At 47.3% G+C, this 16,783-nt stretch overlaps 1 protein-coding gene across 2 annotated transcripts in view; it reads left to right on the forward strand.

Moving 5' to 3' along the window:
- Positions 1-16,783, forward strand: part of LOC135898644 (DNA-dependent protein kinase catalytic subunit-like) — a 193,693-nt gene that overhangs the window by 91,668 nt on the left and 85,242 nt on the right. For both annotated transcript variants that reach the window (XM_070523647.1, XM_070523648.1), the window contains exons 49-54: positions 1,801-1,857; positions 2,075-2,218; positions 2,696-2,815; positions 3,986-4,126; positions 5,844-6,001; positions 8,237-8,362. In XM_070523647.1, the coding sequence (XP_070379748.1) occupies positions 1,801-1,857; positions 2,075-2,218; positions 2,696-2,815; positions 3,986-4,126; positions 5,844-6,001; positions 8,237-8,362 (746 nt within the window). The remainder of the gene's footprint in view (positions 1-1,800; positions 1,858-2,074; positions 2,219-2,695; positions 2,816-3,985; positions 4,127-5,843; positions 6,002-8,236; positions 8,363-16,783) is intronic.

The raw sequence follows: 16,783 nt of genomic DNA on the forward strand, positions 1-16,783 counted from the left end.
GGCAGGGCATGCCATGGAGAAAAAATGAGCAGGGTGCTCTTAGTTTTGGTCACTACGCATTTTGAACCGTGGCCCATCCAAGTTAACTGCGGCCATTCACTGTCAGGAAGAACTGATTATTACTTTGTTTTGATTATATGAAAGGCCTCCTGGTTCGAAGCACGTTCCACAAGAAAGCACAAGTGGCACGCAGATCTTTTCACTGAGTGGGACCAGGCACGGAAGGCCGAAATGGAGATATCTGTGCTGTTGGGTTTGTGTTCTTGTAGACGAAGACTTTCAATGAATGGCATTTTAGGGTTCCACGAGCAGGTAACACGGATCCGACTCCAACTCCCACTTCGACGGATCTTTACATTACGGTTTGAATGTAACAGCCATGGCAAGCCACATCCTAACTTTACGGAAAGACTATTACGGCATCAGCATACAAAGATTCGTCACTGTGTGATTCACGGGTCCATACTGCGCACATTTCATTCTTACTCACATGGTTACACGTGAGTGGGGATGGATTAAAATGTTTTGCAAGCTGAAGGCCACTTTCGGAATTAACATCCTGTGTACTGTTGGCAATCAACGGATGCTTCAACCGGACGAAAAGGGCCGAGAACAAAGGGACCATGAAGCATCGGAGCACTGAGCAGCACGCAAGAGACGCAAACATTTTAGAGTGGTCTATAAGTTAGGGTGACTGCTTCCAAAAGTAAGGCGGTTCTGAAACTTGACATACCAGCCTGCCTGGCTTATTGCCCACATCTGATGATCGACCATTTAAACGGTGTATTCTTGGTATCCAACGGACCTGCGGCCACACAGGTTCATGCACAATTTGCAATATAAGATTGCTGATGGCAACACGTCGCATATTCATAGTGGCTGGTTTACTTCTATGGTGTATCCATTTAGACTTTATCTTAAATAAAAGCATTCAACAAGCACTTCGACAAGCGCCAGGTGTACTGTGCTCACGCACGCATCCAAGTAATGCGAGTTTTTAGTGTTAGCATTGCGATAAGTAGGTATCAAATACCATTCCGCAGTGAGAGTGACTTGCGGCATTCATGTGCAAAAAGTAAGTAAACGTTTGTGCATTTGACATGGCTTTGTAAAAGCAAGTCAGTAAATTCGCACTTTTCATAATCTCTGGAAACTACCAGAGTTGACAGATGTCTCAGATAATCTTGAGATAGGCATATATTAGTATATTTATGATTATCGATATATCGAACTGTTTCACGATCTCCTTCGAGTTAGATACATCCGTAATTGACTATGCAGACACTCAAGGTGTGTTTTCACCATTGCTGTTGCCACCACCGTGTTGCCCCAGATGAGAGGCAAATGCATGCCCCAGCCCACCAAGCCCGTTCGACTCGCATGCCTATCTTGGGGGTCCTGCGCTCTGTTGCGTATGTGAAGCCAAGCACTGCATGTTGGAGGTCATGTAATCTTCTGCTGCTGGTGCAAGGGCCAGCCAAAGAGGGTAGCGGCTTGATGCGCACCGTCTTCTCGCGCACTTGGTCACAGGATCAAGCCTGCACTGATGAGCTTGTTTAGTTTGTTTAGTTTGCCAACGTTTGCTGCAATTTGTACCACCCACAAGCCTTACTTTGATTAACGCTCTGATACTTTGTTATTGCTATCAATGCTTTGTGTTTTGGGTGAGACTGCAACTTTTTCCAGGCATGGTTATTCCACAAAATGCAGTCATAATTGAGTTTACGCAGAGTACAGCACTTCTTGGTGTTGCGCACACCTGACCAGGAAGAGTCATACAAAACACATACCTTGTTGCAGGCATTCTGGGATGTCGACGAGCAAAGCAAGTCCACAGATTCCGGAGCTGAAAAAGCAGTAAGTGTATAGTGCCAACGCATTTCTGATCTGTGTGTTTCCTCCGTAAATCTCTCTTTGCTTTCTCTCACAAACTCGTACTCGTTACCATTTAGACTGATAACTCTTCAAGATCCTTCCATTGCTTTCCGAGTTGATGTGTATCACGGAAGACCCCACAACAATTTTCTTTTTGTTTTGCTCTTACTGACATGGTTATTTCTTGCCATTGTTCCAGCCCGAAGATGATACTCGAAAGTTCCGCAAACTGAAAGTCGTTGACCTCGAGGATGATGAACTCAACCAGCACGAGTGCATGGCAGCGGTCTGCTCTGTCATAGACCACATGGCCAGCATCGGAATCATCTGCAAGACAGTTGAGGTGAGCCGCTTCTTCCTGCGTATGCAAGACAGTGTTGCATTCACTCCACAGCAGTCTAGACATTTTTTTTCACTAGCTTTGTTTAGTTAGTTTTCTATTTGTTTCTCTAGGAGTTCTCTAGATGCCTAGTTAGTTTCTCATATTTGTGATAGTTGTGCGCAGTTCACTCCTTCGTCACCGTGGGAAATTCAAAGCTAAAACTTTCTTGTGACCCATGTTTCAATTATCCCATGCCTAGTGACCGTCCTTTCCCAGCGACTTCTCAGTAGAGAGGCTGTGTTAGTTTCAAGGAGGAACGCAGAAGGTTCAATCTGATCAAAAGTCTAATTTCGTTAAGTGTTTTTGCAAGATCCACTTTTAAGCGTATACCTGGCCAACTAATCTTTAGATACCTGCAATTAGGTTGAATAGCAAATCCTCAGAGTTTAAGCTATACTATTGGAATCATTTGAAATTAATTTTAATCTTGCCTTTCAGGAAGCGAAAGCCAGTCCAGTGCCTAAGTGGTTGAGCACCATCACGGGTGCTGTCACCGGGGCACACATCACGCCTAACGCACTTCGCTTCCTGTGCCGCGTCATTGTCAATTGTGCTGAGGTGAGTTGACTTTTCGTTGCCTCATTTTGTATTATTGTGATGGCATTGTACAGGACAGTCACCAGCCACTGGACTGCCAGAAACTACTGGCAGTCCGGTCCAGGAGGCAGTGTTGAGAAAGGCATAGGTTGGGGCAAGCCTGATAACAGTGCACAATATAGGTCCTTGCAGTAGTTGTAATGCGACAGAGATGCCCAAGAATGAGCGAGGTGCCTGATGATGAGCTCTGCCCATCAAGCTGTAGTTGTGCTGTTACATTACTGGTGAGCTACTGACACTGGTGTGCACACTAATCACTGTGGTAGAGACATTCAGTGCAACCCCATTAATACGCACCTGGAAGAAACGTATCGTAACAAGCACCAACGAGCAACTACAAATTTGCATCTGTCTGCATGCACGGCCACCGATAAAGAAAGAAATGCGATGCCACACTAAATGCTGCCTAAAATATGCATGCAGGTTTCTTTCTTTTTTCCAAAGCAATTAAAAAGAACTCCTCCTTTGCACAACCGTATGACAGAGGAGAGGAGATACCAAGTGGTATTCCGAAACTTTGGTAGGGATCCAGAGCCAATACATGCTTTGCGGCACCGTTTAAAGAGGCTCATCTGGCTGCCTACATACCCATGGCCATGCTTGAGATAATTTGTGAATGTGAGACATCCATAGACTGGTTCTACTATCTATCAGAAGTTGATTAAGCTAAAATTTTATGTTAGGTTTTCTTTTTCTGCAACAGACAGCACAACAAAGCTTATCAACTTTCAGCGTTGCTAATTTCTTTCGTTTTACAATGTGTCAGATCGGCGAAAACTCTCGGCACGTCTTTTGAACGGTACAGACATTCAATAATATTTATGAGAACTGCTTCAGAGGCGTTTGACATTGATTATGAGGTGTCCTCAAGGAAGAGTAACAGCGATGAAAAGGCCGTGGTGCCTGAGGAGCACTAATTGTCCTTATTAAAATAATTCAGTAATGTAAGCCCGAATTTTTTGCTGGCTTCATATTAACAAATGAGTAAAATTTCCAGCAACATGTCGCCATTAAGTAGAGTTTAAAGCCTGCTAATCTGTTGCACGGACAGAAATTGAATTTGTTGCACCGTAAAAAAAAACCTCCTGCACCCAGAGGGTTAACAGGATGTACCTCTCTGTCCATTTGCAGGTTCTCAAGGTGTACGCACACCATCTCTTGCCAGTTATGCTTAACGTCATGGCACAACAGAAACTTGGATCCGAGCTGGACGCATTCGTTATCGACCTTGTTGTGACTGCACTGACTTGGACTGCTGATATCGATGCCAAAGTATGCCGTGTTCTCTCTTTTTTTTTTTTATCTCGTAAAGTTTATTGCACTTCCGTTAATTCTACACTGTTAAATTAATCTTGTGATTCGTTTGATCCCGACTGAAGGTCCCAGCTGGCATACTACACATATTTCTCTGAGCCCATGCCTTTTGTTATTTCGGTCCTAGAATCACCCTCTCTAGATACTGGTCCGCGAGCAGGCAGTTTGCCCTGTAATAACCCCAATTGTGACTTCAGCGGCCTTCTTTGATTTAAAGTCCCTGACGGCCTGGGGAATCCTCGCTGACAGGAAACTACATCATCATTACATTATGGCCGTATAGGTAAAAAATCCCATGTGGTTCGAGGCAGTTCGACACGCCTGTAATTGGTGCGCCTGCCTGTCTTTGTCTCACCTGTTGGTAGTTGTGCCATGTGCTGCAACATGGAGAGACTTTTGTAATCTCGTTGCACTTGTTGCCTACTTTTTCGTGTCCAGTGATGATGGTGATGTTGCTGAAGTGTGTATTGTACTTACGCTATTTACTCGCATAATTTACCCTTCACATTGGCCACTCAAAAATTGGAGGACGCTTAAGCTTCGCCTTCAAGAGTGGAACGCAATAGCGTTCCCGTCGACCCGCCAAGGGGTGTAAGACAATGGGCTACGGCGTAGCGACTACGCGCCCCGCATCGGACGCGGTGAGCGTCGAGCAACGCAGCGTTCGGCGTGGCAACGAAATGTGCGCCTGAGCAAGCGACGCACGCCTGAGCCTTAGAAACAGCTCGTTTCTAAGGCAACACCGCATTCACTAGAGGCGCTTTTGTACCACTTTGAAGCATCAAACTCGTGGCTGAGTGGTAGCATCTCCGTCTCACACTCCGGATTCCCACCCAGCCCATCTTGCAAGTTGTTTTTTATTCATGAAGTGCCTGCTGGGATTTATCGCTCATGGCCAACGCCACCGACGCCGACGACACCGGCTTTTCTGCGACGCGAGCTCCCTAACGCTGTTGCGTTAAAGTGTGTATATTTTTGCATCAGTAGCTATCATCTGCTATTTTCGGCCAGTGACAATGATTGCGCATGGCACCGACAGCCGAGCCAAAGTTTCTGTCATTTGTTTTTCACACCTTTTTTACCAGAGCAGTAGACAGCACGCTAAAGATTCTCTGAATCCAGCAACGAAGAATGGAGACAGCCAAAAAAAGAGAATTCAGAAAACACATGCACAATATTGCTATGTAACCTAATTTCTTTTAGAAGTAGTGACTTTCAACAATTAGTTTCGCAAATAAAAGGCGTTTGCAGCTACTGCTTTTTATTACAAGGTAAGTAAAGTTTGGAAGTAGCGTATAAACTTCAACCCCAGTGTCATGGCCTAGTTCTTTATATTTACTGGTTGGCAGGTATGGAATAAGTAGATCATAAGGCTGTTGGGAGTAGGTAGGCATTGTCAGTGGATCAAGGCGCTAATGGGGTTGGTAGGAAGCATCAGTAGGTAATGGGGTCATCTTAGTAGTTTATCCGTAGGAGGCGAGGGAGTTCATGTGAATTCCAATAGATAATCATCGAATGATAAGACAATATAATAAGATCGTTTCGCAGTCAATCAAGTGTCACATGGGGAACTCTGTTATTTCCCAGTCAGGCTGGAAGGCACGTTACTGTGAATGTGCCAGAAGGTAGGGAACATGGCGTTAAATGCTCAAAGTGCGACATGTTTCTGATCCAGGACCTTGAGGGCCTGGGGGTTGGCCAACAAGCACAGTCGGTGCTGGAATTCCTGGTCACTCACTGTGGACACCAGAGGCGGGACATTCTCCGCACCCAGCTGGAACTGGTGCAAGCGTGGGTCGGAACCTGGAAGAAGCACCTGCGTTTTCCCGCAGAGTTAGTACTTGAACCCTCCCCTGTGCCGGTGGATCGCTAAGGAACCTGTTTAATGCAGCAGCATTTTGAAGCATCTTTATTGCAGCCACGCAGGGCAGGCAGTTGCGCACCCACAGTTGAAGAGGCACTGAACAGACACTAAAGAGAGAAATAGTTTTAGCTGTATTAGTAAATTAACCTTGTGTGATAGCTTACAAAACTGTGAGAGAAAGATTGCCAAGGTAGAAATTATCCAAAACATGAGATGGGTGGGCGACGAAGCTACCTGCCTTGGAAGTTACAGCACCACATAACCATGGCATCATAGATGTTGGCACTGTCCACTCAGGTCTAGCTATTTATTGGTAAACATTAGGGGTATGAGCATACTCGAATATCATCGAATCAAGTCAAAGAGTAAATGTTCGGATAATTTGATTTGTGAAGCAAATATATACAATTCGAATTTTTGGATATTCTGTATACAGTCAAACTTTGCTATAATGAGCTGCAATTTAACGAAATTTGTGACATAACGAAATAGTTTCATTTCCCGACCTCAGTTGTATCAAAAACCGTGTATGTATTTTTTTCGATCAAACGAGGTGATTTCATGGCACAGTTTAGATTTAATGAAGCTTTCGGCCACTTCAAGCATCTACATTGGGCCTGTGTGGCTAGTAAATCTAACAAAAAACTATAAAAATGTCAACCGGGGCAAAAGTTATTTCAACTATCCTTCCACATAAAAAATTTGAGCGGCAAAAAAACACCACTGCTCCATATGTCTCATTGGTAAACAGCTTGTGGACACTGCGGGACATGCGGCAGCTCACAGCGCTCAGGGAAACACGAGAGCTGATGACCTGATGATTCCTTCTCCACAAGGACGTTGAGAAGAGAGTGAACGCGCCGAGACGTGATCAAGCATCTGCTAGGGGGTAGGGGGGGGGGGAAGGAATGCGTGCCTATCTGACTTCTCCCCCTATCGCGCACATCTCCTTCTCACGGACAGGCCACGCACCGTGTCTTGGAGATAATCTGCAGCAATTGCAAAAACCGAGCCGAGACGGTTGGTGCACTGATGTGCGTTGTGTTCCTGTGCGTCTTGTGTTGCCGATCGCTTAATCTCAAGTTTCCGAGACACGGTGCGAAGCGTTCACTCGCATTGTGGCAGCGAGTTTGTGATCATCAAGTGAGATCTGTTCATGTTTGCCTGAGTGCGCGTGACACCAACAAAACTACAAACCTTACTTCGTGTAGTTGTCCCTCTTCGCTATTATCATCAGTACTCGGCCTTTCTGGCAAAACTGTGCCTTTTCTTCTTTTTCTTTTCTTTTCTTTTTTTTTCTTTCTCTTTCTATCTCGGGGTGAATATTCATATCTATTTACACTTTCGTTTTTAATTTGTGGCCGCCACCTGATGACAGCTGGAGGCACTAAGCGCAGTTAGCCGCGGTGCCATACGGCACAGTGCACGCAAATTTCAGACGGCATGAGCACGCACGCCAATGCATTGCTCTTGGCGTGTTCTGCAGTGCAGAACAGGCCAACATGCCAACATGCGCTGGGGCTCATAACCGCGCTATTATGGCCCGACCGTCTAGAAATTTGTTTATGAGGGCTTTATAAGTAAGCTTAGGTGGCAACGGGAAGCACACTGAAAGTGAGAATGATTAATATTGAAGTAGAACTTGGTCAAGGGTGCTGGGGGAATCTTGAATAAATTCATTTCTTGCTAGGGTTTGCATTATTCTGTACATCATTCATGGTGCCAGATCCATGTAAGGGCTGCATCCTGCCAATATTCCAAAAAAGAATTGTAGTTGGATGTAGCACTGGGCAAGTTGGTTGGTGCTCATTGTAATGGCAGTGCAAATGCAGGGTTCATATGCCTCCTTGAAATCCTTGAAAACTCTTTAATATGGAAAAAAAGATTCAAGGCCTCTAAATGATTTTGAAAATAGATGAGTTCCTTGAATTCCTTAAAATCTAGGGGTGTAGGCGGCTTTGAAATCCATAAATTGACCTTGAATATTAAGTCAAATTTTCTGTACAAATCCCTAGTGCAAATGGGACGGCTTCCAAAAAGAAGTGCGAGTCTTCTACAAGTAAATACAGTATTTAACAGTGCCATGTGTTCACAGCCAAACTTAGAAACTATTGAAATCACGAGGCGTAGACAGCCTGATAGTCTAGTCCTCGTGAGACGAAGCTCAAACTGAATCTTTTTTCGCCCATTGTGTTCCTTTCCAGCACAATTCTGCAGCTCTTGGATGAGATTTCACTGGACAGCAAGGACGTGAAAGGTGTACTCCTCTTTGGAATATTCGTCACAAATGACCTGGTTGACCTTGAAATCCAGGACTACACCCTGGGCAGGTAAATCACAAAAAAAAAGTTGTTTTTTTTTCTGGTCTTTCTGGCTGCACACAGGCTTGACGTCATGCACGACTACATCTTAATGCGAGTGTCCCTACTTTGTTTCTCCAAGACCTGGGGTCGGTCACATGACATCGCCGGCTACAAGTGTGTCTCGTTAGCAAATAGAACTGCACATTGGACCTCGGCTGTGGCAGTATATGAACTAGAAAATGAGTGCCTGCCATTCAATCTCATAAAAGCACCAGACGTAGACTTTGCCGATATTCGCATAGTGCGTAACTCCAAGGGCATTGCGGTCGCCTCAGTGTGTGTGTCGCCAGGTGCTCAGCATAGGAAGATTGAGGACTTCTTGGCACATACCTTCATTCCTCAACACAATATGCTCCTAATTTTTACGTGTGATTTGAACACAAACACGAAGGATCCCCACAATGCCGGGTTGGTACACTGTGTGCGAGAAGAACTCAGCATGGAATTTGTGTCAAATACACAATATAGCTCTTTACGCCCCGTTTACTGTTTGGACTTGTATCTACAAACATCAAAGCCCCTTATTTCCATCCTCTTTGTCCTTCTCGACCTACTTTTCCAACCATAAAGCATACCTGAGTGTGTTTCGATAAGTGTATGCAAATAAAAACACGACTTTCCATATACTTACTACTTGCACTTACCGTGTTCAATCAGTTTACGACGATCTCCTGTGGAGACGCTCCTCCAGCTTACGCTCTGACTGTACTGTATGTGCCGTGCAGGCCTGTCACTTTTTTACAGACACCTTGTACGAGCCGAATCACAGATTTTTTTAAATTATAGATCTTGGTGGTGGGAATGCCAGGGCAACTGCACCAATCTGCGCCGACTGGAATTTGTTGCTCCATACTGCTCCAAAAGGGTCTTTTTCACCTAAATAGCACCACTGCTGCACCGCAATGTAGTTTCGGCAGTGTGAAAATTGGGAAGCTACCACGCAATACAAAACAAACCATGGCGCCATTGCATTCATTGGCCGCATTTGTTCAGGGCGTTGCAGCCAGTGAGACTGGCGCTGTGACAGATGACAGAATCAAATTGATTCCCATTTTTACACGTCAACTGTGAAGTTTGCAAGAGGCTACAATGAGTTGGGTGGCCATGCTAGCTTTCCGATGTCATGATCGGCGCAGTAGTTCTACGCGTTGAGGGGTGATGCGTGATTGTGCTTTGTAAACAAAAAAGGTGGTCAATTTCCGCCATACTTATTCGTGTTGCTTGCTTGCAACTGTATTAGTTGCACTGTATTACTTCTTTTTCCTGAAGAGAATTTGAGGTCGTTGGATCTCGCATTCGGCATTACAATCAAACGTATGGTGATCAGGTACTAGACCTCGGTTCATGCTCTTTGTCAACTATGTCTTTAATGATACTTGTGTTTTGGTAAAACTCATGGTAAAAAAGTTGAACACGAACGAGCAAATAGTCTAGCCCTATACGCCTTTCCTGCGAGTACATATCAGTGGCAGAATAAAGAATGTTACGTACTCGCACCGCTCTGATATGGTTCATAAAACAAAATTTTATTGGGCAGAATATTAAACCTACGAAGGGGTCCATCCTTAAAGGGAAAAATAAGAGAAAACCAATTTCAGCTGCACTAGTAAATGGCTTATATAGTTAACAAAAGAGCCCCTCTTACTGTGATAACAGACTTCGTAAGCCAGAACAGATGGTAGAACGAAAGACAAGTGGCGACCCCGCCTTGGATTTCCTGCCCCAGCTCACCGCGACATCATGGATTTTGATGGCAACTGCTCAGGCCCAGAAACTGTTCTTCAGCAGAGTTGCACTACATTCCATCCTAGAAGAGTGGAAGGCCACTTAGCAAATTTCAAGAGCTTCTACAGGCCCACAATGGCCCAAGTACGAAAAAGTACTTTGAAATCTGTGACGTCAAGCGAGCGCTGGTATTGCAACATGAAACTTATTGAGTACTGCGACCTTCATTTGCTGTTCTGATAACCTACTTAATAGCACGAAATTGGAGAGTGTTTCTCTTTGCAGCGCCCCTTTAATGTTGCTTGCGTGGTTTTGCACCATGCCGCCGGTAGCATGTCGCCATTAAAGGGACACTAAAGCAAACCAATAAACTAGTTTAGACTAATGAAGCATTGTTTGAGAACCCTGCAGTCATTTCACAAAAATAGTTTGATTATTAGATAAGAAAATGAAGGTCCAAGTATCAGTATCTTAATTTCGCGCTGAAGCACCAGCGCCGGTATGTCAGCGTGACGCCAGGGATTCCAAAGTATGTTTTTGCATTTGGGCCGCATTGGCTGAATAAAGGTTCCCGAAATTTGTCATGTTTAATAGCTGGTTCCTTTGGAACGCAATGTAGTCAATCTGTACCGCTATATATTGTCACAAGCTGTCATGAACCACGCCTGCCGCGCAAACAACCAGATGAAAGAAAGAAGAGAACGACGTGAGCCAAGCTGCCGCGAGACCGCTCTTCAACAACCGCGCCTATCAACCAGATTCATCTGGTTCTGCATTAAAACACCTCGTGTGTAACATTTGGTGGAGCTGTGCGGGGTAACTCCCACGACCTACAACGGAGCCACCAGCACAAGAGCTACGCCGAAGCCGTCGCCTCGCCGGACTTTCGCCGTCGCGCTCAGTCATGGCCACAGAGCAAAATACCCTCACCAGCAGTGCCTCGGCGAGCCCAGTCCCTATCCAGCACTACCGAGAGCCACGCACGTTCTCGGCGAAGGCAGAGGAAGATGTGGATGAGTGGCTAACCCATTACGAAAGGGTAAGCCAATACAATAACTGGAACGCTGCCAGTCAGCTTAGGAACGTTGTTTTCTTCTTGGCCGGCACGGCGTTGGTATGGTACGACAACCACGCGGACACGCTAACTACTTGGACACGCTTCGTTGAGGAAATCACAAAGTGTTTCGGTGACTCGGACGCAAAGAGGAAATGTGCGGAACTCACATTAGCCCAGAGAGCTCGGGTACCCGGCGAGACTTGCACTACCTACATCGAAGAAATTTTGAAGCTGTGCCGCACCGTCAACCCTCAAATGACAGAGGAAGATAAAGTGGGGCACGTGGTAAAAGGAATAGCGGAAGACGTGTACAAGTTCCTCATTGGTAAAGAGAACTTGCACACTGTATCAGAACTGATACGGCACTGCCGTACGTTCGAGGCGCTGAAGACTCGCCGAATTACACCAAAGTTTGGACGGCTGGCCAATGTAACGACTGTAGCAAGTGTTGACACGAGTCCTCTGCTCCCAGACCTTTCGTCCGCCATCCGCCAGATAGTCCGCGAGGAGCTCCAGCGACATGACGAACAGGCACGTTATGCGGCGCCTCGTTGCAGCTCCTCCGTTTTCCGAGACACTTTTCGGGAACCCCCTTCGGCTACTTGGAACCACTCGGTGAACGTCCCGGATCTTATCGGCTCCAGAGACGAACCGCATTACATTACGACCGAACCACCACGCAATGATTCACCCCCTCAACGTTTTGATCCACGCCCATGCAACTTTCGTCCACGAAGACTCGCCGCTACCTACGACTTTCAAGGGGAAGAGCCTCGTTACCCTCAACCGATGTCTTCGGCAGATTACTTCAATCCGCATTCTGAAGTTCGCCCTTCGCCAGTGTGTTACTGCTGCGGCATGCCTGGCCATATAGCTAGGTACTGTAGCCGACGCCGAGCATCAAACTACGGATCGTCAGCGCCGACTACGCAGTCTAGCGGTCGTACACTGCGCACTCAGTGGCCAGGAGACTCCTCTTCAGGAAGCCACTTTCGAGAGGACCGATGCACCGCCCAGGAGACCTACTTTGGAGCAGAAAGAACCCGGAACCGCTACCGCTCCCCTGCCTCCGACCGTACTCTGACGCCACCACCAGCCTTCCGAGCCTCCCGATCACCATCCCCTCGGCCGCGATTCACGTCACCATCGCCTCGGCGCCGTTTCGTGTCGCCCCCGCCGGGAAACTAGCCAGCGCGGCCGATGGAGGTGAGGTCGCTGGAAAATGTGTGCTGCCGACTCAACTGCCTCCAACTATTTTCATGCTAAAGAATAAGGTTCATGTACTGATTGATGGGGTCTCCACAATGGCTTTAGTCGACACGGGAGCAACTGTCTCGGTCATGAGTGTGGGGTTTAAAGGCCTTCTGGGACGCAAGGTTATGTTTCGTTGGGACCAGTGCACAAGTTTCCGTGGAGTCAGTGGTGAAGCATTATACCCAGTTGGTGTGTGTAACGTGGATGTGTCTTTGGGTGGGAAAGTTTTTAATGCAGAGTTTACTGTTCTTCCTCGCTCCTCGCATGACGTGATTCTGGGGATTGACTTTTTGCAGTTGTGTGGTGCGAATGTTGATTGCCGGACGGGAGAACTCAGTCTCGACACCAGTGTTTCACCTGTGCTCTTTGAAGGTGAAGCTTGCCTGGAGAGTGTGCTGTGCGTGTCTGAGGATACAGTTGTGCCCGCCTTATCCGCGATGCGTGTTGCCGTCGCCTGTTCATCTCCGACTCCTATCTCGTTCGATGCTGCAGTGGAACCTGTACATCGGAACTGCCTCAAGAAAAACGTATTAGTTCCGCACTGCGTGGTCTCAGTGACCAATGGATGCACGGGGCTGTGGGCGCTAAACTGTTCCACTGAAGCGGCAGTGCTACCTCAAGGCCTAAAGATTGCCACGTTTCCGACAGACTCTCCCGTATCGGTGGCAGTACTTGCGGAACTCCCCGATGAAGGAGCAACCAGTGTCTCGAGCTCCGGGAGCTCGAAGATACTTTCCATGATTGATAAGTCACTCAGCGATAATGAGCGTCAAGTTTTGATGGCCCTGCTTACGAAACATACCTCGGTATTCGACTTTGCGCAGCACAATGGACCGCCATCAATTCCTGCGTCCAGAACTCGTCACCGCATCAACACAGGAGCCGCCCAGCCAATCCGACAAAAACCCTATCGTGTATCCCCATCAGAACGCAAGATAATCAGTGATCAGGTCCAAGAAATGCTATGCAAAGGCGTCATTCGAGAATCATCTAGTCCTTGGGCAGCCCCCGTAATATTGGTGAAGAAGAAAGACGGTACGTGGCGGTTCTGTGTTGATTACCGTCGCCTAAACGCCGTTACTAAGAAAGATGTATATCCGCTCCCCCGAATTGACGACGCCATCGACTGTCTCTTTGCGGCATCTTACTTTTCCTCAATTGATTTACGGTCAGGTTACTGGCAAATTCCTATACACAAGGACGACAGAGAAAAGACAGCATTTGTAACACCCGACGGACTATTCGAGTTTAACGTGATGCCTTTCGGGTTGTGTAACGCGCCCGCAACGTTTGAAAGGTTCATGGACACGATATTACGCGGCTTAAAATGGGAAGTTTGCATGTGCTACTTAGACGATGTTGTGATCTTCGGGCGAACGTTTAGTGAGCACAACAAACGTTTGGATTTGGTCTTGAACTGCTTGGAGAAAGCGGGTCTTGTGCTCAATTCAAAAAAATGCCGTTTTGGGGAACGGCAAACTCTTGTGCTAGGCCATCTGGTCGCTAAAGAAGGCATCCGACCAGATCCGCAAAAGACTGCGGCCGTAGAAGCATTTAGAGTACCCAACTCTGTCAAGCAGTTAAGAAGTTTCTTGGGCTTGTGCTCCTATTTTCGCCGCTTCATTCCCCGGTTTGCTGACATGGCTCATCCCCTTACATGCCTTCTCCAAAAAGGCGTTCCCTTTGAATGGACTGCAGATTGCGACTCATCATTTCGCCAGCTCAAGTTCCTGTTGACATCCCAACCAATTCTTCGCCACTTTGATCCTTCATCACCAACTGAGATTCACACCGATGCCAGTGGCGTAGGCATCGGTGCTGTGCTAGTTCAGCGTGTTGGCGACCGAGAGCACGTGATCTCTTACGCTAGCCGGTCCTTGAGCCGCTCCGAGCGCAACTACACAGTCACCGAACAAGAGTGTCTGGCGGTCATCTTCGCCGTGCAACGGTTTCGTTCGTATCTCTATGGGCACCCCTTCACTGTCGTAACAGATCATCATTCGCTATGCTGGCTTGTGAATCTGCGGGATCCCTCAGGACGACTAGCGCGCTGGGCCCTCCGTCTACAGGAATACGATTTCGTTATTTGCTACAAAAGTGGTCGGCGGCATGCTGACGCTGATTGTCTCTCTCGGATGCCACTTGAAACAACTGAATGTGATGCGGATAATTTTGATGAGTACATCGCTTTTGTGTCCCCGGAATTTCCGGATATGGGTACCGTCATATCCGAGCAGCACAAGGACGAGAGCTTACAACCGCTCTTCGCGGCAGCACAGGAGTCCCCTGCGGGCAGTCGCTTTCGCCTACGGGATGGTGGCGCGCTGTATAAGAAGAGCTACTCGACCACCGGTGCACGCTACCTTTTAGTTGTCCCCACGAACCTTCGCCACCAAGTATTACACGCCATGCACGATGACCCAACTTCCGGTCATCTTGGTTCCACACGGACACTCTACCGGGCTCAAGAACGTTTTTACTGGCCTAAGATGCGGAAAGATATCGAACGGTACGTCGCCAGCTGCTCTAAATGCCAGCACTACAAGCGTCCGCCACAAGCGCCACATGGCCTGCTTCAACCAGTTCCCCCTTCTAGCGTCCCCTTTGAGCAAGTTGGTATAGATCTTCTGGGCCCTTTCCCGCGATCCTCCAAGGGTAATCGTTGGGTTATCGTTTGCGTAGATCACCTTACCCGCTATTGTGAGACCGCCGCATTGCCATCGGCCACAGCTACAGAAGTTTCTATCTTCTTGCTGGCTAACATTATACTCCGACATGGACCTCCTCGCATAGTAATCAGCGATCGTGGGCGACAGTTTACCGCGGACGTGGTTGAAGAAACCCTTCGTCTGTGTTCATGTAGCTTCCGCCATTCTACGCCCTACCATCCACAAACTAATGGTCTGGTCGAGCGCACAAACAGAACGCTTGCCAACATGCTGTCCATGTACGTCGATTCAGCACACAAGAATTGGGACAGTATCTTGCCTTTCATTACCTATGCCTTCAATACCGCGAGACACGAGACCACTGGTTACTCACCATTTTTCCTTCTGTATGCTCGTCCGCCGCGCTACACCCTCGACACAATATTTCCCTACTTCGCTCATGACAACGAATCAATTGATGAGCTCCTATGTCGAGCAGAAGAAGCGCGACGCCTCGCTAGGCTACGCACCATAGCATCGCAGGACCGGTCCAAGATATGCTATGACGGGCGTCACCGCCACGTTTACTTCGATCCTGGTGACCTTGTGTGGCTCTGGACGCCGTTGCGGAAGCGTGGCTTGTGCCAGAAGTTTCTCGCCCACTACGTCGGCCCTTACGTTATTCTGGAGCGCCTCAGCGATGTAAACTACCGCATTGCACGTCTCACGAGCAGTGGACGACGCTCGGCCAAGGCTGAAGTGACACACGTCGCGCGTCTGAGGCGTTACAATCCGCGAGATGACTGACTCGCCCGGCGGGCTTCGTCTGCCAGCGGGGAAATGTCACAAGCTGTCATGAACCACGCCTGCCGCGCAAACAACCAGATGAAAGAAAGAAGAGAACGACGTGAGCCAAGCTGCCGCGAGACCGCTCTTCAACAACCGCGCCTATCAACCAGATTCATCTGGTTCTGCATTAAAACACCTCGTGTGTAACAATATAATTAGTAGGCCCTAGAAGATGCCATCAAAATCCAAGACGTCACAGCCCCCAGGTACGGGAACTTAAGTAGGCGTCGCCACCCGTATTTCGTTCTTGCGCCTTTTCTGGCTTACCAAACGTGTTATCGTTGTAAGAGTGGTGATTTTGGTGTTGTAGAACGGTAATTTACTGATGCAGAAGAAATCATTTTTCACTTTAGTGTCCCTTTAATGTATGATCGCTGCTGCCCTCGTAGCTTGCTGCGGTGAATCGCTTATTTTGCTCCTAGCTAGCATGAGTAAATGATTATGTGAGCTAAAGAGAACACAGAACTACATGTCGTTTTTCTGCTTTCGCGGAAGGCTTTTATACCTGCTCCAAATACAACAGTAGGTGCTCCAAAATTAGATTTTGCCTGCTCCAATGGCCGCTACAAAATGCTGAAGGGCATTCCCACCATTGAGATCATCCTGCGAAATTTTAGCAAGAACATGAGCAGCAATAAGCCTAATATCTTTTTTTCTAAGATTTTAAAAGCAAGATATGGATGTACCCATATAAAGTTGACTGCAGAAAGCAGGTTATAGGGATGAAACAGATACGTGATAACCCTGGTATACGGTATGTGACTTTTCAGCTGTTATTGTGCCATTTAAGTTGCACAGTCATGGGCATAGGGATTTCTATTGTCTTACGTAGAAAAACTAGTATCTTTCCTAGGG

The sequence above is a fragment of the Dermacentor albipictus genome, chromosome 8 (assembly GCF_038994185.2).
Source record: "Dermacentor albipictus isolate Rhodes 1998 colony chromosome 8, USDA_Dalb.pri_finalv2, whole genome shotgun sequence".
Taxonomy (NCBI): domain Eukaryota; kingdom Metazoa; phylum Arthropoda; class Arachnida; order Ixodida; family Ixodidae; genus Dermacentor; species Dermacentor albipictus.